General features: G+C 53.0%; 2 protein-coding genes and 1 long non-coding RNA gene across 3 annotated transcripts in view; 1 reads left to right on the plus strand and 2 right to left on the minus strand.

Annotated features, from left to right (window-relative positions):
* LOC116076071 overlaps positions 1-1,152 on the minus strand; it is a 3,936-nt gene extending 2,784 nt beyond the window's left edge. The window contains exon 1 of the long non-coding RNA XR_004112801.1: positions 476-1,152. This is a non-coding gene — a long non-coding RNA (uncharacterized LOC116076071). The remainder of the gene's footprint in view (positions 1-475) is intronic.
* A 5,733-nt stretch (positions 1,153-6,885) lies between these two features.
* LOC116076486 (uncharacterized proline-rich protein-like) lies at positions 6,886-7,588 on the minus strand (the record flags this gene model as incomplete). The annotated part of the gene is made up of 1 exon (XM_031350326.1): positions 6,886-7,588. A coding segment is annotated over one exon (330 nt), but the record flags the coding sequence as incomplete, so codon positions are not given.
* On the plus strand, positions 7,305-18,508 carry Mknk2 (MAPK interacting serine/threonine kinase 2). Its single transcript, XM_031349662.1, has 14 exons — positions 7,305-7,463; positions 7,646-7,762; positions 11,542-11,629; positions 11,720-11,821; positions 11,901-11,998; positions 13,816-13,895; positions 14,060-14,133; positions 14,333-14,437; positions 14,521-14,576; positions 14,689-14,784; positions 15,006-15,200; positions 15,585-15,749; positions 16,104-16,147; positions 16,409-18,508. Exons 2-14 carry the CDS (start codon positions 7,712-7,714, stop codon positions 16,632-16,634), a joined length of 1,380 nt encoding a protein of 459 aa, XP_031205522.1. The 5' UTR covers positions 7,305-7,463; positions 7,646-7,711; the 3' UTR covers positions 16,635-18,508.
* Positions 18,509-25,816: the final 7,308 nt, after the last annotated feature.

Consider the following 25,816-nt stretch of genomic DNA (forward strand, 5'->3'; position numbering starts at 1 on the left):
CCTCAAACTCAGAAATCTACCTGCCTCTGCCTCCCAAGTGCTAGGATTAAAGGCGTGCGCCACCACTGCCCAGCACATTTTCTTTTCTTTTCTTTTTCTTTTTTTTTAAAGATTTATTTATTTATTTTATTTGTATGAGTACACTGTAGCTGTACAGTGAGCCATCATGTGGTTGCTGGGTATTGAACTCACTCCAGCCCCACTTGCTTCAGCCCCACTTTCTCTGGCCTGGCTAGCTCTGGCCCCACTCGCTCCAGTGTAATACACTATAGCTGTCTTCAGATGCACCAGAAGAGGGCATCAGATCTCATTACAAGTGGTTGTGAGCCACCATGTGGTTGCTGGGATTCGAACTCAGGACCTTTGGAAGAGAAGTCAGTGCTCTTACCCACTGAGCCATCTTGCCAGCCCGCACATTTTCTTTTCATTAGCATTTTTAAAATATTATATATGAGTTGTATGCCTGCATGGGTACCTGATGTGCACCAAAGGCAAGAGAGGCCATCCAATCCACTGGAGCTGGGAGGCTGGGAGCTGCCGTGTGCTTCGGGTGTTAAGGAGGAGCCACCAGACAAGACTACTCAGACAAGGGCTCTCACAGACAGAGCCTTTATGGGCCAGTGACTGCACGACAGTCTCTGTGTGTAGATTCCAGTATACCCTGGAGCCTTTCTTAAGGTGAGTTTTTAAGCACAAAACCACATCCTGAGGTGATATACCTCAGTTAGCAAGAACAGTTAGCCAGACATGGAACTACAAAAGCTGAAAAACAGGTTAGAACTTTAGAGACTTTGCCCTAACTATAGAACTTGATGGGCTGGCCTGTGCTTTAGTTTTGGCCTGAGTAGTACTTCCATCATGTAGTCAGTTGTGCTAAGATCTGAGGCCTGTTACACTGGGAGTTAAACCCAGGTCCTCTGCAAGAACAGCCATTGCTTTTAATCATGAGCCTAACCATTTCTCTAACCCTTCAGTTAAAGTTTTAATTTAGCATACAAAATACCAGACTCCAGGAATGAAGTCTGGAGCTCTAGAGAGTGCTCAGTGGTTAGACTCACTAGCTGCTCTCTCGGAGCCCTGGGTTCATGGCGGCTCACAACTGCACCAACACTAACCAAAGGCCTCCAAGGGTACCAGACTCTCACGTGGTGCATAAACTCATGTGCAGGCAAAACCCTCATACATATATTTTTTTGATTTTGTTCTTTTTGTTGTTGTTTTTAGTAATTTTTTTTTTGAGACAGGATCTTACTCCATAGACCAGGCTGGCCTCAAACTCAAGAGACCCACCTGCCCTTGCCTCCTGAGTACTGGGACGAAAGGCTTAAAACAATTTTTTAAAGATTTTTATTTTAAGATTTATTTATTTATTTTATGTGTGTGAGTACACTGTCACTATCTTCAGACATACCAGAAGAGGGCATCAGATCCCATTACAGATGGTTGTGGGCTACTATGATAGTGGCTGGGAATTAAACACAGGACCTCTGGAAGAGCAGTCAGTACTCTTAACCACTGAGCCATTTTTTTGTTTGTGTTTGTTTTTGTTTTTGTGGTGATCTGTGGTTAAGAACACTAGCTACTCCTGCAGAGGTCCTGGATTTGGTTCCCAGCACCCACACTGACCAGTTCACACTCTCCTCTCACTCCAGCTCCAGGGGACCTAACAGCCTTTTCTAACTTCCACCCTTTGTGGGTACCTGCACACATGTGGCATACAGTCAGACACACATGCTTACAAATAAAAATAAAAAAAATTAAAATCAACTAGTAGATGGGTGTGGTGGAATACCCCTTTAATCTCACCACACAGGAGGCAGAGGCAGGTAGATCTTTGTAAGTTTAAGTCCAGTGTGGTCTAGAGGGCAAGTTCCAGGACAGCCAGGGCAAAAAACACACCACACACACACACACACACACACACACACACACACACACACAGCTTGTCTTTAAAAAGCCAAAACAATAAAAATACAAAACTTACTTTGGGGAAATGAAGTTGAGGTTCAGCCCTAGCATGAGTAAGTCCCTTCGTTCTATCTTCTACACCCACATAAACCAGGTGTTCTGGTGTAGCCAACCCCAGCACTTAGGAGGTGGAGGCAGGAGGATCAGGACATTGATGCAAGAATCCCATCTAAAAAGTCCAAAAGTAAAAAAGAAATGTAGGGTCGAGTAGTGGTGGCACACGCCTTTAATCCCAGCACTTGGGAGGCAGAGGCAGCGGATTTCTGAGTTTGAGGCCAGCCTGGTCTACAGAGTGAGTTCCAAGGACAGCCAGGGCTACACAGAGAAACCCTGTCTCAAAAAAACAAAAACAAAAACAAAAAAACACACAAAAAACAAAAAAACAAAAAAAAAGAAAGAAAGAAAGAAAAAGAAATGTAGGCTGGGGAGACCCAGGATTAGGCCAGGAGCCAACCCAGTCATGTGGAGAATAGTGTGTGGTTTAGCCTGCCATGTTGACCCCCAGTCCCCAGATCATACCCTGGTCCTTTGGCAGGCCTACTGGCCTCAGCTTAGTATCAGTCAGCCACCTTCTTTAAGAGTGGCTAAGGGATGGGCAGTGGTGGCACATGCCTTTAATCCCAGCACTTGGGAGGCAGAGGCAAGCATATTTCTGAATTCGAGTCCAGCCTGCTCTATAGAGTGAGTTCTAGGATAGCCAGGGCTACACAGAGAAACCCTGTCTCGAAAAACAAACAAACAAACAAACAAGCAAAAACGAGTGGTTAAAGATAGTCAATAACAACAACTTACTGGCTAGAGTTGGCTCTGGGCCCTCACTAAGCCCCTAGAACCCTATTGGCCCAGCGGCTGGGCTCCATATTCAGCACAGAAGAAGAGGTCTGGAATGGCCGGAGCAAATGTGTTGCCTGGCAACCGCTGGCTTCTTGGTGTCAAGGACTGCAGACTGGGTTGTAGATCAGCATGGCAGGCGCGGATGTCAATTGTACCTTCCCTGGCCTGTTACAGTCAGGGGGCATGGACATCAAGCCTGGACCCACCCCCTGCTAGCTGTCTCAGTCTCTTTCTTCCTCTATGGTCTGGGCTCAATGTGGCCAGGCTGGCTGCAACAAATGACTGCCAGTTTAGGAGTCAAAATTGGTCATCTTACATGTGACTCTAGGTCACAAGTCTGACAAGGGTTAAAAAATAAGGCCAGCATGGCTGGGCTGGTCTCTCTCTGCGATTCTGGCACTTGTCCCTGTGTGGAGAGACCAGTGGCCTTGTGTATTAGTCAGGGTTCTTTAGAGTCACAGAAGTTATGGTAGTCTCTATGTAGTAAAGGAATTTATTGCAGACTTACAGTCTATAGTCCAACTCCCAACAATGGTCGGCAGCAGCTGTGAATGGAAGTCCGAGGATCCAGCAGTTGCTCAGTCCCACAAGGCAAGCAGATGAAAAAGAGCGAGCTTTCCTTCTTCCTTATATAGGTCTCCAGCAAAAGGTGTGGCCCAGGTTAAAGGTGTTACCAAAGCAAGTGACCCTGCTTGAACTCATAGATCTTTCTATCTTAATCCTCTGGGATTCATAGCCACTATACCTCAAGATCTCCATGCCAAGATTCGGGTCGGAAACTTGTATCTCTCAGCCTCCAGATTAGGACCAGGTGAGCCCTCTAATTCTGGATTGTAGTTCATTTTAGATATAGTCAAGCTGACAACCAGGAATAGCCACTACACCTTGTTTCCCCGCTCTTCTGAAGAGCAGCACAGAGTCTCCCTGACTCTGCTGTGAGCCTCTGTCTCTCTCTGAGGAGGACTCCACAGTGACACTGGGCTCCCAATAATCCAGTACGGGTGTCCCCAGCTCAAGTTTCTTTGCTTATGCCGCAGGAGGTGACATTCTTGGCACACTCATCTCAGTACCGCACAGCACAGCAAAAATTACAGTCCCCATGCAAACACCGGGTACTAATATGTGACACCCAAGGTCCCTGCCAGCAAGGTGTCCAGGGTCTAGGCCTCCTGAAGCCACCGTTGTCTTCAGGACTCGGTCAGAGGAGGCAGAGAGGACAACTTGGGACTGGCCAGTGACTGGTTCATCAGTCACTAGGACAAGGTGCTGGCTTTGAACCAACTGCTGAGGCACTCCTTCCCAGCCGCTGTACAGCCCCTGTCACTCCCTTAGGGACAGTGAGCCTAGAGACGGACTCCAGAGGAGGTGGGCCTTGTGTGGTGTGATCTGGTCAGGAGGACAGGGCCCTAAGGCTGCCAAGATGTTCACAACCTGGTCAGACCTGGCAGCAATCACTCCCTGGCCACACCCACTGATCCTAGGCTTCTCCCAACCCCCAGCATAGGACACTGACAGGCGCAGGATGTGTCTTTACTCTGCCTAAGTGACTGGGACAGTGAAGTGGCAAGTTTTGCTTGCTTGCCTGCCTGTCACCCCACTGGGGCACAACTCCTTAGGGGTAGCGTGCTGGGCGAGTGCTCTGCCTGGAGGCTCAGAATACATTTACCAAATCCTACTACCTCAGCCCTAGGTGGCTATTCTGATGCCCAAGTGCTAGGTTGTGGTGTTTATGACTCTGTATGGGGTCCCCTGAGCCTGGTACAATAGCTTTCCCCCTCCCCCAAGGGCATGTGGGGACTTTGTGGCAGTCCTAGCACCTGCTCCACAAAGCCGCCAAAGGCACCACTCTAGCTCACATTTATGGATGTGGACAGCATGTCTGCTGAAACCAAGGGAAGGAAAATCGGGTGCACATGGAGGGGAGAAAGGAAGGAAAGAGATCCGAGGAGCCAGCCTGTTAGGAATTGGGCCAAGTGATACAGGAAGCTGAGGCTGTCTGCCTGGGCCCCACCTTACTTCCTGTTTTTCTTCCCTCTGTTAGATCTCCCGGAAGAGTCTACTTGAACCTACAGCTCTGGTGGTCCAAGTTGGGCCTAACACCTTGGACAGTCCTAAGCCCTTTCCAAGGTTGGCCATGTCCCCTGGGAACCTGGGGCTGGGGGTAAGCTTAGGACCATCTTTCCTGCCTGTCCTGGCCATGTCTATCCTTTACTCGGGCTAGACTAACCCATCACCTGGCCAGCTAAGCCTAGTCTGGAAAGACAGAGGAAATAGGGTATCACACACAGGCTTCCTGCAGGCATTCCTTTCGAAGGGCCAGTGACATCCTCCTGGGGCAGACGCTGAGCCAGTAGGGGAAATCAGGCCTTCCTGTCACCCCAGCTCCCAACCCCCATGCTGGGAGGCCTCTGAGAGTCCCACACCACTTGGGAGCCTGACTTGTAAACAGGCAGCTGAGGGTAGAGACTTGACAGGTTGGCAGCTTGCCTGGGCATGGCAGGGCAGGGTTGAGTGAACAGCTCCCAGGCCCTGCCTGGTGCCTTCAGGGTGGACATCCCCTTCCTGTTCCTACTGGCTGTCCTTTCTAGATAAAAGCATGGTGAGAGGCAGCTCCCTCTGAGTAACCCTGTAGACTCCAGGTGGCTATCTGCAAGTTGGAAGACATACTTGGCTATCACACTCACAGAATTCGTTCAGTGCAGGGGCCACACACCCCAATTCTGAAGGTTCAGCCTCATGACTGGTAAGGACTCCAGTGTCAAGATGTAGCTCCTTATCCCCCGAGCTTCCTCAGTTTCCCTATTTATAACAGGGCTCCTGGAGAGAGTCTCAGGACCAGGCTGGAGCAGCGAAGGCACTGGTCTGGATTAGGGCACAGAACTGCCACTTTAATCTTTATGACTTTTCCCTGCATCTGAACTAAGTTGCAGGAAACAAAATAGCTTAGGGCTATTTGCTGCCATCAGTGTGAACCGCTGACCCAGGTGGGCCACGACTGAATGTGGGTATCATGTCATTTTATTTGAATTGTTAGCTTGAGATAGGGTCTGGCTAGGTAGCCCCAAGCTACAGAGACAGGCTTGCCCCGTGGACACACACACACACACACACACACACACACACACACACAGACAGACAGACACATGCTACAGCTAGCCACAGGTGGAATGGGCTCAGGTTATATTTGGTGGCAAACTCCTTTAACAGCCGAGTAGAGATCCTTGTTTGTGTCTACCAAGAAATGATTCCCCTGTCGGCCTTTAGCTCAAGTTCTATCCTCTGCCCAAATCTGTCCAGGTAATAAACCTTGTACAGGCATGACAATCTGAAATAGAGACAAACATTTCTGCCAATGCAATCACTAACAACGACAATGAAGCTTGGGAGCCAGAGAGATGACTCAGAAGTTAAGCCAACCTGTTACTCTTACAGAGAACCCAGGGTTCAGGCCAGCACCCACACCAGGCATCCTGTAACTCCACCTCTCTTCTGACTTTCCAGGCACCTATATGCGTATGGCACACTCACACCGGCGAGGACGTGTGTGAGTGCATACAAACAGTCAAATAACTGCTTGAGGTTCATGAGGCTCCAACCTCATTAGAGGGTGGTGGTAAAATCTTGTAGACAAACTACCCTGGAGAGGGAAAACCTCTTTGTGAACGGAAGCAACCGAGGCTGCAGGCACAACGCAGTCTGATTGTATCCGAACCTGAATCCTAGCCCCTTCTTGTCCCAGCTATCACCACCGATTGCTGCAAGGACCCAAGAGATTCAAGAAGGATTCATCACGGATTGCAGAGCTGGAGCATGGGCCAAGGGCATCAGTATTCTGGTTACTAGGTAAAATTAGGGCTGACCTGCCCTCCTTCGGCAGCTGACCGCGGCGCCCGGCTCAAAGACAGGGACCAGAACCTGCAGCGCGCAAGTCAGCGGGCCAACTGTGAGACAAGAGGAGCTGACGGCCTCACAGCCCAAACGGAAGCCTTCAGTGCCCTTCTGCGCAGGAGCAGGCGCTGGCGACTCAGGACGCTGTCTATAAGCCTCCCCACAGTCTCCTCCCATTCCTTCTCACCCCCCTCCCCCAGCTCCCATCCCAACCCCCACCCCTGGCCAGGTCACGCTGCTGCATTCGAGTATCTTTCCACGCTCCGCCCCACCGTGGGAGCGCGCAGCCGCACTTGACGCTTCGCGCGCCATTTCCCTCGGCGTCTTCCCTTCCCCCTGCCAGCTCGAAGTACGCAGCCGCGTTGGGAGTCGCCAACCCGCTCCCGGAGCAGCTCAACTCCGCTCCCCGTTAAGCTCCGCCCCTTAAGCGGGAGCGCGCAGCCGCATTCTGCATTCCCCGCCGTGCTCTTTTTGCAGCGGCCCTCGACGCCCCTGGAAGCCCCGCCTCCTCTGTTCCTGAGTAGGGCGGAGACTGGCGCGGAGGGGCGGGGCAACTCCGGGACCGCGCCTATAAAGGTGGCCGCGGCGGCCGCGCGCGCGGCTCCTCTCGGCGGCAGCGGCCCAGTGGAGGGGTCCGCGGTGGCGGTGGCGGTGGTAGTGGCGGCGGCGGCGGCGGCGGCGGCGGCGGCGGCGGCGGCGGCGGCGGCGGTGGTGGTGGCCGTGGCGGCGCTGTTCCCAGCGCAGTCCTCGGAGCGGGGTCCGGGCTGTGCGAGGTGAGGTGACGGCGCTGCGATCCCGGCCGGTGTCCGACCCCGGTGAGCGCGGCGCCAAGGGCGACATTCTCCGAAGGAGGAAGGAAGCCCGAGCCAGGCGCGGGAGCTCCGTCGAGCCCCGGCCACCTCCGCCCGGCCGAGCGCCCCTCTCAGCCTCCGTCCTTTGTCTCCTCCGCCCGCAGGGTCGCCTCCCAAGCCGCCCCCCGGGCCCCGCGTCCCCTCCCCCGCTGGCGGGGCCCGGACTGAAGATGGTGCAGAAGAGAACAGCCGAACTTCAGGGCTTCCACCGTTCGTTCAAGGTGAGGGGTCCTGTCCGGGGGTCCCATTGCAGTGGCGGGTGCGACGGATGAGCAGAGCTTACCCGGGAGGCCGGTACAGGGCCTGGGAGGGGTGCTTGCATTGGACTTCTGTGCTGGAGGTGGTGGGGGTCAGCAGGCCGCAGCCCTGTCCCCATCCTCCTAGTAGCTCTCTGTTCTAGGACCCCCACCCCCACCCCCAGGCTTGTGATTGGTGGCTCTGTGTCCCTTGCAGTTAGCCTGATCACAGTCCCGTCTTATGGTCTGTTTCTGTGTGTGATCCTAGGCAAATCGAGTTTCTGTTCCTTGCAACTTCCAGGCCTGCCTTGTGCTGGTTGGGAGAGTCCGTAAGCTGCAGTCTTGCTTCTAGCTGCCTACTAACTTCATGAACTGCCTCAGGCTCCCCTGTGATCTGTGGGTGTGTTCCTTGCAGTTTCTCAGCCCGGTCTCTCCTACTTTTCTGTATGTGGTCTCTGGTGAACTTTACATCTGTCCCCTGCAGTGTGTGGTTGTTGCAGGCTACAACCTGTCCCCAGCTGCCTAGTAACTCTCTCTTCCAGGACGTACTCCCACCTCTGATTGGTGGCTCTGTGTCCCTTGCCATTAGCTAGGTCTCAGTCTTGCCCCCCCCCACTTTCTGTATGTGGTCCTGAACTTTCTGTGTCCCCCCCCCCCAAGTTGGCCTTGTTCTGGATAGGAGCATGTTAGCAGGTCATAGCTCTCTCTATTGTGACCTCCCCTAGGTTGGCTTGTGATCAGTGGCTAGATGTTCCTTGCAGTCTCTCAGCCTGATCTCCCTCCCCTACTTCTGTGTATAGTCCCAGGGAAACCCTGTGGCTGTCCACTGTAGTCTCAAGCTGGCCATGTGAGGGAGTGAAGCTTTGTGGGGGAACCCTTTGGCACATGGGTGTGCTTTGTCCCACTGCAACCTCTACACTTGGTGGTGGCCTGTGGAGATCTTCTCTCAAGACACCCCAGGCCCAAAGTGTTATTTCCTATCAGAACAGGAAGTTTTTGTAGTTTTATTAATGGTGGCTGGTTGAGTCTTAAGATTAGATGAGTGAATCTGGGGGTGGTTAAGGTAGGCAGGTGCTAGGCAGAGCCCCCTCCCTACTTGGCCTGGCCTAAGGGACGCAGTGATGTCAGCCTCCCCACCCCACCCAGAAGGCTGGATTATGTAATGGCTTCCTGGGGCAGGGACCTGTTGCCCTGTAGAGAAGGCAGGAGTGTGTATGTGTATATGCCTGCACCCCAGTGGGAGGAGCATGCAGATAGGGAAGAATTCCCAGGCCTGTCCAGCCAGTGCCCCTGGCCAACTGCCCCACCCCTGCCCCAAATGCCTGTTATCCTTGGCCAGCTTGCTTTGGGACTGAGCAGGAATGAGAGATGGATCTGAGAATGTCACCTAGAGTGTTTTTTTTTTTTTTTTTTTGCCCTCCTGGGGCTTTGCGTGAACCTAGAGGGTCAGCAAGGCCGCCAAAGCAAACCCTAGCTTTCTGGATGGTTCTAGCGGCCTCCTGCCAGGCCTGCTGACTCAAGGCCCTCAGCCAGACCCAGGGGAGGCTGGCTGGACCAGGCTGGACTGCCCACACAGCATTTGGGACGGCAGGCTGCCCTCTGCGTGGCCACTGTGGGGAGGCCTGGCTGGTAGGCAGCCCTGCAGGTGGCCAGGGACTGCTACCTCGACCCCTCCTGGAACCCCACCCTATGCAGCTGCTTCCTTAGAGCCAGGCCACTGCTCTTCAGGTAGCCTCAGTCTGCAGCTAGGCAGAAAGCACACACACCTGCCAGGCCTTCTGGCTTTAGTTACCTGGGTTTTTTTTTAAGAGGTACTGGTGATGGGGCCTGGGGCCTCATGCCTGCCAGACAGGGTGCTTTACAAACTCAACTAGAGCCCAGCCCTGTTTGCTGTCTTTAATGTGCAAGTTGAGAGACTATAAGGTAGTCTGGGGATCTCCCTAAGTGGTGTGTGCCAGCCAGCCAATCTCTGTGCTCTAGCTTTCCCATGTGTCCCAGTCTTCAAGTAGGGGGACAGTGACTATAATATCAGAGGTTCTACTGGGCCTCTGTCACCCTTGTAAGGTACCCAGAGCTGGGGACAGCTGCCTCCTGTCCCTGTTTCTCATGACACTCCACTCAGAGGAAGGTCACCAGGCTGTGGTCATGGAGCAGGTGCCCTGGCTTGTCTTTGGTCTCAAACCTGGTTTACTGTCCCTTTTTGTGGCTCACCAACCCCTCATCTTGTGTGGTGTAGGTGGATGCCCTGGGCCTTGCAGGCAGCAAGTTTTATCAGAGCACTAGGATTGTGTGCCCTCTTCACCATGACCTGCTAGGGTGCCCCCCTTTTGTATCAGCCTCCTAGCGGCGATTCTCTGCTGGGGGCAGAACAGCTTACAAGGCCTACCAGTGTTGCTCTCTGGCTGTCTGCCTCTGGTCTCCAGGTATCTGGCTCCTTCTGCCGCAGCCCCTTGGGGTCTTCCTAGGGTTTTGTGAAGAGTCTTTTCTTCCAGATAACCCTCTTGTTATCCCTTCCCACTGTGGATATTCAGAAAGGGGTGTGACTTAACCCACATTCCCCACACCCACTTGCAGCCCATGCCTTGTTCTCTGGATGGGTTGTTCCCTCTGAAGCTAGAGTTTGCCTCAGTCTCCCAGCTTGCACGCTACACCACCGAGGTGCCAGCAGCAGCCACCACGAGGAAGTGTTCTGTTTCAGCATGCTCCTGTTCAAACCAGGTTTCTCTGGCCTTCAGCTTCCACCTCTCCTGAGCAGTCTTAAAGTCTTCCACATATCTGGCAGCTGGGTCCTTTGGTGTCCTACTTGAACTATAGGTATGAATTTGAACACTGGCCACCCAGAGAAGGATCTTTAGACATTGCAGGCTGTGGGCGGGGCATGGCCCTGTACACCTTACCAATGGGTGCCTTGTGTGTGACCCCCTTACCAGTGGCTACGTGTACTAAATTGGTGGCCCCTGGGATAGGCAGTCCTCCAGAGATAGGAGGTTTGGATACGCAGAGCAAGTTGAAAGTGTTGCTGCCCCGACCTCCAGAGTCTCCCCGAAGTCAGGCACTGCATTTACATTTACTGGAGAGCTTGCAACATTGGGAGAAGTGGTGTTGCCCTGTGCCACAGGGAAACTGAGGCCCAAAAGCTAAGGGTGTGGCCTTGAGATAACCTAGGAGGCTGTGGGGAAACAAGCTGGCAGCCCTGCCCCAGGCTCTCCTGCCACTGCCCCAACCTTTGATCCCACGCCTGTCCCTGAGGTCAGCCCTCAGTCAGCTGGCTGGACAGGCATTCCCATGCTACCCATGAGCAGATGAGGCGGGCCATGTGGCTTGGACTTCCTGTCAGTCAGCCCCAGGCTGGAGAGGAAGGTCACGTTCCCCACAGTCAGGAGACAGGATCCCTTGGTGCAGTGGGCATGACTGGGTCATTCTCTGTGGGGTGTCCCTGGCCTCCTCCTACCCCATACCAGTAACAGGAGCAGGTGATAGCCACATGGCCCACTGTCTCCTAGTAAAACCCCTGAGTTGGTATTCTATGGATTCCAAGGGACTCTGCCTCCCTCCCACAGTTCCCTGCCACTGAGGCCCTGAGACACTCCTGTGAAGTCTCTGTGCTGGGTGAGGAGGCAGTTACAGCCTGCTGCAGTCTGCGTGCCTGTAGGGTGGCCAGCTGCTCTTGGTCTCAGCACTGTGATGGGGTGATCGTTTGTACAGGTTGCTGCGTATTTGGGGCATTCTGGCAGAACCACCCTGAACGTGTTCCCCTTCAACAGGGGCAGAATCCTTTCGAGCTGGCCTTCTCCTTAGACCCTGCCCAGCACGGGGACTCTGACTTCAGTCCACAGTGTGAACCCCGACCTGGTGAGCACCTGGAGGTGGACAGGACATGGGGGTCTCTGGGGAAGTAGGCTAAGCCAGACTCCATACCATTTGGGTCTCTGTTCTCTGCAGACATGCCTTCCAGCCAGCCCATTGACATCCCAGATGCCAAGAAGAGAGGCCGGAAAAAGAAGCGCTGTCGTGCTACTGACAGCTTCTCAGGCAGGTTTGAAGGTGAGCCTCAGAGAGGTGCCGGTGCCTCTGGGGAAGGGACTCTGGGCTGCAGTCCCTCACCTCTCCACTTGCATCCCAGATGTCTACCAGCTGCAGGAGGATGTGCTGGGGGAAGGTGCCCATGCCCGTGTGCAAACCTGTGTCAATCTCATCACCAACCAGGAATATGCTGTCAAGGTAAGCCGGGGTCCGCCCCCAGAGGCCAGTGGCCTTTGAGTCCCCAGATGACGGCCTCGGAAAACCAGTGTCTAAAAATGGCTCCAAGACTTGTGACTCAAGCCACCCTGGGAATCCAGGTCAGACCTAGAGTCACAGAAAGGCACAACGACAGCTGGCCCTTGATCACTCCATGTTCTGGAGGCTAGCAAGCGCTAGCATGGCTATGGAGAACTGGAAACTTATGTCAGAGGCCATGCTGGCCCACCTGTCCCTAAGGCTGGGCCTCTGCCTCAGGGTGACTGGCTTAAATGAGGCTTGCAGAGGTTGGAAAGCTGGCACAGCACTGATGTCTGAGGTGCTGTGTGATTGGGGAAACCCGATGCAGATCTCCAAGAGAGTCCTGTGTGCCTTTACCACTCCCGTATATACCTAGAGCCTTGGCGGGCTCTGGTGTAGCCTCTTGACCCTGTAGGACCAACCAGTCACCCCATGTCTGGGGAAGCTTGGTAACCTCTCTGGGAGGGGCTACTTCTATGGATAGTGGCTTCTGTGTCTGAGGGTAACAGGAAGAAGCAAAGGGAAGAAGAGTCGTTTTAGCCGGGCGGTGGTGACACACGCCTTTGATCCCAGCACTTGGGAGCCAGAGGCAGGTGGATTTCTGAGTTCGAGGACAGCCGGGCCTACACAAAGAAACCCTCTTTCAAAAAAAAAAAAAAAGAGTTCTTTTGGAAGTTAGGGTGTTAGAGCGGTGGTCCCTGTCCCTGGGCTCCCTAGGCAGGTGCTTAGTTGACTGCTTTCCTCCTAGTGACCCTGCAGGACAACCTTGTCAGAAGGACAGTAGCCTGAGCTGTGTTAGCTACATGGGGTTTCCCACTGCTGTGAGCCAGAGTGATGGGTTGCAGGGAACTGGGGGGAGGGGGTCCTGGTGATGTCCTCAGTGGTCATTGACACCTGGGGCAGTGAGAGGTGATGACGGCAGCACTGGAGAGTGAGGATGGAGGCTGGGATGGCTGGAGGACATTAAAACCACCCAATGACATAGATCCCAGGGGGACCCCAGGGAAGGCCATTCTACTGCCAGGAGGGATAGAGGTTTCTATGGAGCTGTCCCCAGCCTCTTCAAGGGTGGGGTGAAGTATATTAGTTTGATCTACAGTGTTTGGTCCACTCTCCACATCTGGCTCTTAGTGATGGAAGACTCCGTGATGGAACGGGTGTTTATTACAAGATAACCAGGACAGTATCCTGTCCCCGTGCACCTGCTGAGTTAGGGGCTGTCAGGGTATTCACCTGGGAAGGGAGAGCCAGGAGTCCTGGGACTCCTCTGAGAGCAAAGATTCTACAGGGACAGTGCCTTCTGGGCCTTCTATCTACCTGGTGCAGTGGAACTGGCTTCCTGAAGTTTGAGACCTAAGCCAGACCTAGGTCCTGGTGCCAGGTGCCCAGTCTGGTCTGGAAAAGAGAAGGTAGGTCTTGGTGTGGTACAGGCTGGGCCAGCATCCAAGTGGCAGAGTGCCACCTTGTTGCATGGGTCATGTGAGAGCTGAGACTGCTTGGCTCTGCCCTTGCTGGGGCAAGAGCAGCAGCTACCTAGTAGAGGGGCTCCTGAGTTAGGGTGGAGAACTAGCTACTTCCTCTCTCTTCACCTGAGCTATCCTGAGCAACAGGATACCCTGACCATGCTAACATAACACTGCAGTCTGACTTCTAGCAAGTTCCAGGCCCAGGGCTGCAGAGTTATACAGGGTTCAAATGGCCAGTGGGGGTCTTGTTGACTCCTTGCAAGTGGCATCTGGGCAGCTTTTCCAGGTGCCCTGTTCCTCCCTGCATTGTAGATCATTGAGAAGCAGCTGGGCCACATCCGCAGCAGGGTGTTCCGGGAGGTGGAGATGCTGTACCAGTGCCAGGGACATAGGTAAGGTGGCCTGCCCATCCCCTCAGCAGGGTACGGGCTGGGCTGAGCCAGGAAAACAGGCTTTCTGTGGCCTCATGACTCCATGAGGGAGGGTGTCACCTCCCAGGCTGGGCAGCAGGCGCTGAGGGCCTCAGGGTGCCTCCGTTTCTTTTCTCCCAACTCAGGAATGTTCTAGAGCTGATTGAATTCTTTGAGGAGGAGGACCGTTTCTACCTGGTGTTTGAGAAGATGCGTGGTGGTGGGTACTGGTCGGGGAGGACTTGGGGTGGGACTGCAGACCACGGGTCCCAGCTTTGATACGGGCACTGCAGCTGTGTACCTTCCCGCCCTGATAGTTACAGCCCAATATTGGGCCCAAGGAATCCCTTGCACATCCTAGCCAGTGCTAGGAGCTGGCTGGTCTGTGGAGGTGACCTAGCTCTCCTTGGCCTGCACAGGATCCATCCTGAGCCACATTCACAGAAGGCGTCACTTTAACGAGCTGGAGGCCAGTGTGGTGGTACAAGACGTGGCCAGTGCCCTGGACTTCCTGCATAACAAAGGTGTGGCAGGGGCTGTGGGGCATTCCCCAAGCCTGGTTGCTTTAGAGGTACCTACCCCTAACTTCCCCACTCCACCTCCCTAGGCATCGCCCACAGGGACCTAAAGCCAGAGAACATTCTGTGTGAGCACCCCAACCAGGTGAGGCTGCCTGACCAGCACCCGCCCGGGCTCTGCCGCTGCTTCCCCTGCCAGGCAGCAGTGGGTGGAGTGTATACAGGCTCCGTTCCCACACTGTCTGTCCTGTCCTCAGGTCTCGCCAGTGAAGATCTGCGACTTCGACCTTGGCAGTGGCATCAAACTCAATGGAGACTGCTCCCCCATCTCCACGCCAGAGCTGCTCACCCCGGTGAGGGTGGTAAAGGCGGGGCAGGCAGGCATTGGGCTCAGGTGCCAGGCCAACTCTACAGCTTTCCTCTGCCAGCTTGGCCTTCTGCTTAGCAACAGCTGCTGGTTGGCTGGGCAGGGCTGGGGGGTGTAGTCAACATTATCACCTGCTGGTCTGGGGATGCATCAGCAGCCTTTGATTGGCTGGAGTCCCTCCTGACTTGTGCCTGTCCGGCCCTGCAGTGTGGGTCAGCTGAGTACATGGCCCCCGAGGTGGTAGAGGCCTTCAGTGAGGAGGCCAGCATCTACGACAAGCGCTGTGACCTGTGGAGCCTGGGCGTCATCCTGTACATCCTGCTCAGTGGCTACCCGCCCTTCGTGGGCCACTGTGGCAGTGACTGTGGCTGGGACCGTGGGGAGGCCTGCCCTGCCTGCCAGGTATGCCCTGCCTGAGTTCCCCCCAACCCTTTACTAGGCCTTGTTTCTGGGCTCCCTGGGATGAGAAGTGGGGTGCTAAACCAAGGGATCCCCAATCCCATTTCTTTTTCTTTTTATGAGTGTTCTGCCTGTGTGTATGTGCATGCACCGTATGAGAGTGTATGGAGGCCAGAGGTGGGCATTAGGTGCCCAGGCAGTGGAGTTATGAATATGAGCAGCCATGTTGGTTTGGTGCCGAGAATGAAACCGTGGTCCTGTCACCTGTGTGGCGCTTCCATTGTCCCCACACTCTGCTCTATGTATATCACCTCCCACCACCCTCCTTAGGCATCTAAATGGGGCCAGGTCTGTTTTGGGGTGACTCTTTCCCACCTCCGCTCCCAGAACATGCTGTTTGAGAGCATCCAGGAGGGGAAGTACGAGTTCCCCGACAAGGACTGGTCCCACATCTCCTTCGCTGCCAAAGATCTCATCTCCAAGCTGCTGGTCCGAGATGCCAAGCAGAGGCTGAGCGCTGCCCAAGTCCTGCAGCACCCCTGGGTGCAGGGGGTGAGCCTTGGGGTCTGAGGAGGAGTGTAGGGATCACCCATACACTCCATCCCAACTTCTGCTGGGCATGAGGTTTCAGAGCAAGCATACAAGAAGTGTCTAGCATTGTGGCTGGGAGTAGTTCCCAGTGGGGCTTATGAGCCCCCTCCCTGCCCAACTGAGAACTCCGCCTTCTCACTCCCCTGAGAGGCCTCAAGCCAGCATGGCTCACACCCCTCTGGGGACAGTCTGCAGGGGACATATGGACATACAGACTGAGGACCTGTGTGGGTGGAGTCTGTTTATCATGAACACTTGGGCTGGCATTGGCCAGCCCCCTCAAGTGTCATCTGACCCCCTGGCTTCTTCTTGCAGTGTGCCCCAGAGAACACTCTACCAACACCCTTGGTTCTGCAGAGGTGAGGCCTGGATCTTGGGACATGAATTTGTTTGGGCGTTTATTTTCCTGGGGTGCTAGAGCTCCTAAGCTATAGCCCTGCAATTGCCCATTAGGTACGTAACACTGAGCCCCTGAGCCTAAGTGGGGACCAGGCTCCTGAGCACTGTGATGTAGGAGGTGACCCAACAGCTCCAATTTGGGGTCTTGGCACCTGGAAGGGCCAGGAGTTGGGGTGCAGAGAAAGGTGCATTGTCATGACAGTGCCCCATCCCATTCCCAGGAACAGCTGTGCCAAAGACCTCACGTCCTTTGCAGCAGAGGCCATCGCCATGAACCGGCAGCTGGCCCAGTGTGAGGAGGACGCTGGGCAGGACCAGCCTGTGGTCATCCGAGCTACCTCACGCTGCCTGCAGCTGTCCCCGCCCTCCCAGTCCAAGCTGGCCCAGCGGCGCCAGAGGGCTAGCCTGTCGGCCACCCCTGTGGTCCTCGTGGGGGATCGCGCATGACTCCCACTAGCCCCTTGTACATATGCCCCTGCCCTGCAGGGCCTGAAGGCTAGGGACCTGGACACCCCACCCCTTGCCATCCCAGGTGCCAGCTCAGCTGGGTCCTCTGGGGGTGTAGGGATCAGTTGGGGGTTGTCTTATTTTCTCCCTGTCCTGCCCCTGCCCACTTGGCTTTGTTTTGTTTGTTTTTCTTTTGCCGCTATTGAAAGCAAGTGCCCCGGGAGGAGGGCGGAGGGTTCAGGCCACTCAGCCTGTACCCCACGATGCTCGCCTGTCAACTGTGAAGGTCCTGCCACCTGCGCCCCCACCTCCACTCCAGCCACTCTGCTGTCTTCCAGGGCTGGGGATCCCGCAGGGTCAGCACCCCACACCTCTACCCAGCCCTCAGTATTGTCAGGGACAGGCCCTCCTGGTGAGCGATCACAGGGGTGTTTTGCCTCTCCTCACCAGAGCACCCTGGGGTTGGGACAGGGCTCCCTGTCTTGGATAGAGACCTCTGGGGGGCAGGTGGATGGGGACAGTGCACTTGATTGACCCCTAGTCCCCATCACCCACCTGCAGTGTCCCTTGGAGGGTTGACAATCAGAAACCCCTCCCAGGCTGCTTAGCTCCTTGCCCTGGGACAGGCCTACTGCTCCCAACCCCACTTCCCAGGGGCAGAGCTGGAGGGGGCCCCTGAACCCAGCTAGGTCCACCAAGGCAGGAGAGGTGCTGGACTATGCTCACATCAACAAACTTGGGGTCCCCACATGTCCCCCCACCCAGGGCACCTGAGTGCCCCTTCTCAGGGCTCAGCCTGACCACGGCCACGTCCTGCCCCTGGGACTGGAGTTCTTAAGCTCAGTTCCTAGCTTCTTCAGTTACCCAGAGCTGAGGCCATACCCAGGGGTTTCTCACCTTCCCTCTGCCCGAAAAGGGCAACGGCTCAGGTGTGCCTGCTTTCAGGACAGGGTTGAAGCTGCCTTGGTCTCCCTCTGGACATCCAAGGGAGGCTGGGAAGGGATTCGGTGGCCTTGCAGTGTCCATACCTAACTGCCTGAGGCCTGTAGACTGTTCCTAGCCGAACTACTATGCAATACGAGTTCCCATTTTCTCCATGGCCCTGCTGGTCGGGGGCGGCTGCCAGGGGCCAGGCCACCCTGCCCTGCAACTGCTCAGGTGTCTACAGGGCAGCCCCTGGCCTCAGAAATCCTTGGTCAGGATTGTTTGTCGAGTTTAGTTTAGGCTTCTTTTTTTTTTTTTTTTTTTTTTTTTTTTTTTTTTAAAGAATTTGATTTCCTTCCCTGTTCTTGAAGAGTACTTGAATGTCGGGGTCTGGAGGGTGGAGACCTGGGACACCCACTGCCCAGCATCCTCCACCTTCCTCCCTAGTCTCATAGGATCGTCACAGTGGAGGTGACATGCCTTCCTTCTCCAGTCCTGCCCCACCTGCCTCTGTGGACACATTTCCAAAGAACCCCTGGGGGGTTGGGGGCTCCTAGGCATCTTGAGTTCTTCCCCCATCAGTATGACTCAGCTGTTGGGTACCTGAGGACTCAGCCCCCCTGCAGGTTCCTGAAGCAACCTGACTGGACAGTGAGCAGCATTGACACCCTCACCCCCAAACAGGGCTGTGATTTCCTCAAGCCCTCCAAGCCCGACCTGGAGGATGGGTCAGACCCCTTAACTGTGAATGAGACATGATCCTGGGGTGGCTTGGCCACAAACCATGCAAAAATCTAAAAAGCCTGTTGTAGAGTGGGGGACATGCAAGCACTTTTAACTCCATCATACCAGGTGAACTGACCTCTCCGGACTCCTTTCCCACCAACTGTCAACGCCAGGATTTTGTATTCTGTTTTGTAAGGATTTAATAAAAGTCATTTAAAAATCTCTGTGCAAGCCGGGCAGTGGTGGTGCACGCCTTTGATCCCAGCACTTGGGAGGCAGAGGCAGGTGAATTTCAGAGTTTGGGGCCAGCCTGGTCTACAGAGTGAGTTCCAGGACACCCAGGACTACACAGAGAAACCCTGTCTCGAAAAACCAAAAAATAAAAATCTCAGTGACAGCAGCAGAGGAGGTCAGCTGCCGGCAGGTTCTGAGTCCTTGGTTCTCTGGACTCCTGCACACCCCTCTGGATGTGGCCCAGGGAGGTGACATCACCAGAGCGGAAACACAGGGCTAAAGAAAAACAAGCATAGGGCAGGGACCCAGAGGGGCGTGGTTTCGTTCCCGCGGGAGGGTGGTCTGGGGGCGTGGCACTCAGGGTGTGGCTGGATTCCGATTCTCCTGAAGCTCAGTTTGGCCTAAAACTCTTGTGTAGTGGATGAGGACCTTAAATTTCTATTACCCTTCTACTTCCAAAGTGCCGGGGTGGACAAGGTCCAAGATCCGTTCCCCAGCGTGCAGCTCCGGACCTATGTGTCGCCCGAGGTAGGCCCACGTGGGAACTCTACAGCTCTGCCTGGGGCCTGCAGCCCTGAGCACCACTCCGGGATTCTCCAACACCAGGATTTCCCTGTCTCTCCGTAGACAGACGTAGAAGAAAGAAGGCTCCACCGGCTTCGAGAAAACCACAAAAATAAATTCTAGTGCAACCTCTCCTAGGACGAGTTGTTCCTGGCAGGCGGCAGAGGGCAGAGAGCGGTCACCGCCCGAGCTGCCGGGGCCTGCTGGGGCGTGGTGCCACCTGGGAGGGTTGGAGCTTGGCATGTGGCCCCTGAGCACAGGGAGACTGGGAGGGGCAGAGTCTTGGCACAAGCCAGCTCAGTGGATAGAGAGCTGCCCAGCGAGGCTGAAGCACTGTAAACAAAACAAAATAGAAGTGGGCTCTGAAGCCGGGCAGTGGTGGCGCAGGCCTTTAATCCCAACACTTGGGAGGCAGAGGCAGGTGGATTTCTGAGTTCGAGGCCAGCCTGGTCTACAGAGTGAATTACGCAGAGTGGCTACATAGAGAAACCCTGTCTCAACCGCCCCCCCCAAAAGTGGGCTCTGATTTGCTACATACAGGACTGCCTCAATTTGATTCCCTGGCCCCCAAATATTATCCGCCGGCCTCCACACCCACATTCTCGTTCAGCATTAAGTAAATGAAAAAAATAAATGGCATAGTGGGAAACAGAGGCAGGTGGATTTCTGTGAGTTACAGGCCAGTCTGGTCTACACAGTTAGACACTGTTTCAGAAAACAAATGAGTAATTACTTGTGAGAAATGTGAGGACTCTGAGTGGGGACCCCCACCCAGCACTTTTGTGGATTCAGGCATGCGATGCATGCAACATGCCAGTGTTTCTAAGGCTGACCAGCAGCTTGCAGATCAGCCAGTCTGACACACTCAGTATCAAATGACAAAGAGGTCCTGTCTGGAGCAAGGAGGAAGATGAACAACAACATCCAAGGTTGTTCTGTCCACACAAACCTCTGCCCAAAACACACAAAAATGTGCACACACCTGCACTAGTCAGTAAATCAATGTCACATGATAGACCAAAGACATGGTGCCATCAATGAGACAAACTGATATTTCAGGAGAGGTGACAAATGGTCATGACCGGTGTTCATGGAGGCCACCAGAGGAAGATTCTCCTTTGATGACTAAAACTGCTTCAATGACAGAGGACGTGGAGATCAGAAAGGAAAGAGGTAGTAGCTAGGGAAAGGTATTCTGGGGCCCAGAAAGGTTGAAGCCCCAGGAAGAAAGTGGAGGGTGGAGTCTTGCAAGGAGAACCGAAAGGCAAGATGGTCATGGTCGACAGTGCAAGTCATAGCTTGTAATCACAAGCTTGTAAACCCAGTCTGCCTGCAGGCTTCCGGCAATGGGGGGTCATGGGAGCTAACAGCAGAGTTCTCCAGAGGAGTATAATTAGTCTTCAGTCACCAAAAGGGACCTGAAGGCAGAAGAGACTGGAGTCTGGGGTCCTGGTTGTAATGAAGATGGGAGGGGGGGTATCAGAGGCATCCAAAGGGGAAAGATAGATTGGAGAGAAGGCCCCAATGGTTGTGTGCCACCATGTAGGTGCTGGGAATAAAACCCCAGTCCTTTGCTAGAGAACCCAGTGCTCTAACTGTTGAGCTACCTCTCAGCTCCAGATATTTGCTAAATAGGTACCTCTGAGATGGAGTCTAGAAAAAGGAACCAAGGGGAAGTAGATGCTGGAGACTCATAGTGGCTATTCCTGACTCCATCGCAGAGGTACCTATTAAGCAAATATCTGGAGCTGAGAGATAGCTCAACAATTAGAGCACTGGGTTCTCTTGCAAAGGATTGGGGGTTTTATTCCCAGCATCTACATGGTGGCACATAACCACGTGTAAATCCAAGTTCAAGGGATCTGATGCCCTCTTCTATCTTCATTGGGCACTGTACACAGACAAATATGCAGGCAAAACACCTATACGTAAAAAATTTAAATAGGACCAGCCAGTGGTGGCGCACACCTTTAATCCTAGCACTTGGGGAGGCAGAGGCAAACAGATTTCAGAGTTCGGGTCCAGCCTGGTGTACAGAGTGAGTTCCAGGACAGCCAGGCCTACACAAAAAAACCCTGTCTCAAAAAACCAAAATAATAAAAATAAATAAATAAACAAATAAATAGGATTGGAGGGGTGGCTCAGCAGTTAAGAGCAGTGGCTGCCCTTCTAGAGGTCCTGACTCCAATTCCCAGCAACCACAGCTCACAACCATCTGTAATGGGATCTGATGACCTCTTCTGGTGTGTCTGAAGACAACTACAGTATATACATACACACACACACACACATAATCATTTTTAATTTTTTTTTAAGATTTTTTTAAGTGGGGCTTTACCAACCCCACTTGCTCCATCCCCGCCCACATAATTCAGAGTTTAAAATGATGGATTATATCATATAAATGCTGAAACAGAATTTTATGTCTGTATACACAGTAAGCATTCAATAAATAAAACTTATTTTATGTTTTTTGGGTGTTTTCCTGCACCTATCCCTATGTGCACACAGTGTACAGTACCTGCAGAGGCCAATCCCCCCTGCAATGGGAATTACAGGTGTTTGTGACATGCCACGAGGGTTCTGAGGGAGCAGCCAGTGCTGTAACCACTGAACTACCTCACCAGCTCTGACCAAGAACAGAAGCCTGAGCCCTTAGCCCTCCCTGGGTTCAATTCCTTTCTTTTCTTTTCAGAGTTGTTTTTGTTTGTTTGGTTGGTTTTTGTCTTTTTTGGTTTTTGGAGACAGGGTTTCTCTATATAGCCCTGGTTGTCCTGGAACTCACTCTGTAGACCAGGCTGGCCTCAAACTCATTCAGAGTTGTTTTAAGTGAACTGTGATGGAGTCAAGTTAGAGTAGAGGAAGGACCATCCTCACTGGTCAAAGCCTGGAAGAAATGAACTTAGGTTAGACCAGAAAAACCATGCTGCTTGGCAAGATTCACTTGACCTAGGTGACTCCCCTAACTAGATTCTGGATGGATGGTGGAACCTGGGGTCCTGGGTTTAAATTTCTACCAATTTTTCATGGGGAACTCTTCTTCTTCCGGGCTTGCTATGGAGCTTTTGTTACATTTATTATTGTGACTCCTGATGCAGAGACTCAGTTTCCCCATGGAGAATGTGAGGTTCCAGTACTCTGTCTCTCTTGCTCCAGTTTCCCTTTTGTGAGGCAACAAAAGACTTGGACTCTCTCCACACTCTAGAACTAACCAGCCCAGGCCCTCAGGAAGAGCAGGCTGGACCAGGCCCTCAGGAGGAGCAGGCTGGACCAGGCTCCTCAGGAGGAGCAGGCTGCCCAGATGCAGGTCCTCGGGAGGAGCAGGCTGCCCAGATGCAGGCCCTCAGGAGGAGCAGGCTGGACCTAGCCGACATGACTGTTTTGGTGCTTAGCATAGACACCAGGGTCTCCTGTGTGCCCAGTGTGTACATATCTGAGCTTCACCCCACAGCCACCCACACTGTCTTACACTGGACATAGAACCCCCAGAGCCTTCATCCTGGTGCAGTCAACAAAGCTCTCTTTATTTCCTCTGGAGGGAAGGGAAAGTGCCTTCAAACCATGCCTGGTGGCACAGGCTCACTGTGTCATCTACCCAGGTGGCTCAAGCAGGAGTGTTGTGAGTTCAAGTCCAGCTTGGGCAACTTAGTGAAAAGGTAAGTATAGGTCTAGGGGTATAGCTCAGCACCCAGCATGTGCAGAGGTCCTGGGTCTGCCCTGCACCTCAGTTAGGGTGTAGTGAACTCCCACGGAGTGTCCCACACACTGCATGAGGACTGGAGTTCAGAATCCCAGCACCCATGTAAAACTCTGACTTAGTGTCAGGCCTACTCCTGTAATCCCAGGGCTGGGAGCGAGGGACAGGAAGGGTCCCTAAGGCTTTATGGCCAGCCGGCCTAGCTACCTCTGTGAGCTCCAGTTTCATTGAGAGACTTTGCCTCAAAAAACAAGGTGAATGGGGGCAGGAAGCAGCCTGGGCTGGTAGCAGTGATTGGCGCTCTTTCAGGGGGCTGGAACTGTCTTCCCAGCACTCACACTGGACAGCTGACAAGGGCATGTTACCCAGCTTCAGGCCATCCACAGCCTCCTCCTGGCCACACCAGAAGAGGGTGTCAGACCTCATTATGGGTGGTTGTGAGCCACCATATGGTCGCTGGGACCTGAACTCAGGACCTTTGGAAGAACAGTCGGTGTTCTTACCCGCTGAGCCATCTCACCAGCCTGTAAATATGCTTTTTAAAAGTGAATCAGGTGGAAAGAGGCTAGCAAGGTGGTTCAGTGGGTACGGAGTTTGTCCTCAAGAGCCTCCCATCCTGAGTTCAATTCTTAGAGTCCACATGGTTCCCACAAATTGTCCTTTTAGGTCATTGTCACATTCGTGCTTGGGTCAGGGAGTGCTGCTTTAACCCACACTTGGGAGGCAGAGGCAGAGGGGGCTCTGAGTTCAAAGCTAGTCTGGTTTACAGAGTGAGTTCCAGGGCAGGCAGGGTTATACTGAGAAACCCAGTCTTTAAATAAACAGATAGACAGACAGACAGACAGATGTTTTCTAAAAAGAAAAAGAAAGTCCAATGCTGAGTCTCAACCAAACATTTCTAGGTGCTGGCCTAGAGCCTCCAGCTCCAGGGTTTCTTTGTGTTAGATATACACTATCAGTGTGGAATTCGTTTTAATGCATTCATTCAACACAGAAAATGAAAAGTCCACGACAGAATTAGAATTAGAAAATAATTAGTGTGCCGGGCAGTGGTGGAGGGGCTGAAGAGATGGCTCAGTGGTTAAGAGCACTGACTGCTCTTCTGGAGGTCCTGAGTTCAAATCCCAGCAACCACATGGTGGCTCACAACCATCTGTAATGAGATCTGATGCCTTCTTCTGGTGTATCTGAAGACCAGCTACAGTGTACTTACATATAATAAATAAATCTTAAAAAAAAAAAAGAAGCCCTGCAGCTTCCCATCCGAATGTCAGCTCTGACTGTATACTATTCTACTTGTAGAGTTGTACAGACTTTGTTTTGCTTAATTCTGGTATACAATGTTTTAATTTATTTGCAAGTATTTAAAATATATAATAATGTTTATTTATAAAATAGCAAAAATAAAACCCAGGAAAGCAGAAAGCATGTTGGTGTAGTGCTCCCTCTAGAGGTCGAGTTGGGTTGATTACAGGGGAGAAGAGAAGACACTGAAATTTACAAACACCCTTTAAAGAGGTTGGCAATGGCCTGGAGGAGGTGGTGGTGGTCTTTAATTAAAGGCGTGCTACCTGTAATCCCAGCGCTAGGGAGGCAGAGGCAAGAGGATCTCTGAATTCCAGGCCAGCCTGGGCTACAGAGATTGTTCAAGGACAGCCAGGGCTGTACAGAGAAACCCTGTCTCAAAAAACAAAAAAACAAAAACAAAAAAACTGAGGAAACAAAAAAAGAGGTTGGCAATGAAGCCTGAAATTCCGCCACATGGGAAAGTGAGCAGTTTGCTCAGAACACGATACAGCCAGGACACATAGAGAGACACCTTCAGTAAAAATGAGCACAGGTAATGATTAGTATTAGTGGTGCAGCTCGGAGGTGGAGCCCTGCCTAGAATCCTTCAGTAATGGACAGGGGCGTGATCATGGGTAAAGCCCCGCCTAGAGTCCCCCAGTGGGGGCTTGGGAGCGTGGTCAGGGGTGGAGCCCCTGCCTAGAATTTAGCACTGCCTTGAGCTCTACACCCATCCCCTTCCACAGATGATCAAAGGCTGCACCCTAAAAATAAGGAAGAAATGCAAAGGTTCTTTAAAGGGAAGAGGAAAGAGCATAAAAGGAATGTTCTGGTATCACAGAATCAGGCTGCTGTTTGAAGTGGGCTCTCTGACAGCCCAGACATTTTCCTGCCCATGCATCCTGTGCCTTCTGTGGCCTATTACGTTTGTGTTTTTCCTCTTTGAATATTGTCTTCAGAAGGTTACTTGTCCTAATGTCAGGTATCTCTGTTTGTCCAATTGTTCAGTCTCAATCTGTGTCCACCTCATGATGTGCTGAATCTAGGTTTCGCTGGACTTGCAGCCTTGTCACCTGGTGCTCTCTCTCTCTCTCTCTCTCTCTCTCTCTCTCTCTCTCTCTCTGTGTGTGTGTGTGTGTGTGTGTGTGTGTGCGCGCGCATATAACCCTGGCTGTCCTGGAGCTTGCTATGTAGACCAGGCTGACCTCATACTCACAGAGGTTGGCCTACCTCTGCCAGTGGGTGCTGGGACTAAAGGCATGTATCACCACACTCTGGGTAGAATTTACAAACATGCATCTAATGCTGCCACTATGTATTTATCAGGACGTGCAGTTTACAATCCTTTCCTGTCCACTGCTAGCTGGTTGTGACCCCTCTTGACTATCCCAGTGATCAAATGAGTCACAATCAAGCATTTCATAAGCACTTCAAGAGCAAAGTCCCGCGGGGCAGTGGTGGAACATGCCTTTAATCCCAGCACTTAGGAGGCAAAGACAGGCAGATTTCTGAGTTTGAGGCCAGCCTGGTCTACAGTGAGTTCCAGGACAGCCAGGGCTATTCAGAAAAACTCTGTCTCAAAACAAACAAACAAACAATAATAATAATAAAATACAATAAAAAAAGAGCAAAGTCCGTAATGGCGGGTATTTAAAGATGGCTGCCTAGCTGGGGGTGGTGGCACACGCCTATAATCCCAGCACTTGGGAGGCAGAGGCAGGCAGATTTCTGAGTTCGAGGCCAGCCTGGT

This window comes from Mastomys coucha, unplaced genomic scaffold, assembly GCF_008632895.1.
Source record: "Mastomys coucha isolate ucsf_1 unplaced genomic scaffold, UCSF_Mcou_1 pScaffold4, whole genome shotgun sequence".
In the NCBI taxonomy this organism is placed as follows: domain Eukaryota; kingdom Metazoa; phylum Chordata; class Mammalia; order Rodentia; family Muridae; genus Mastomys; species Mastomys coucha.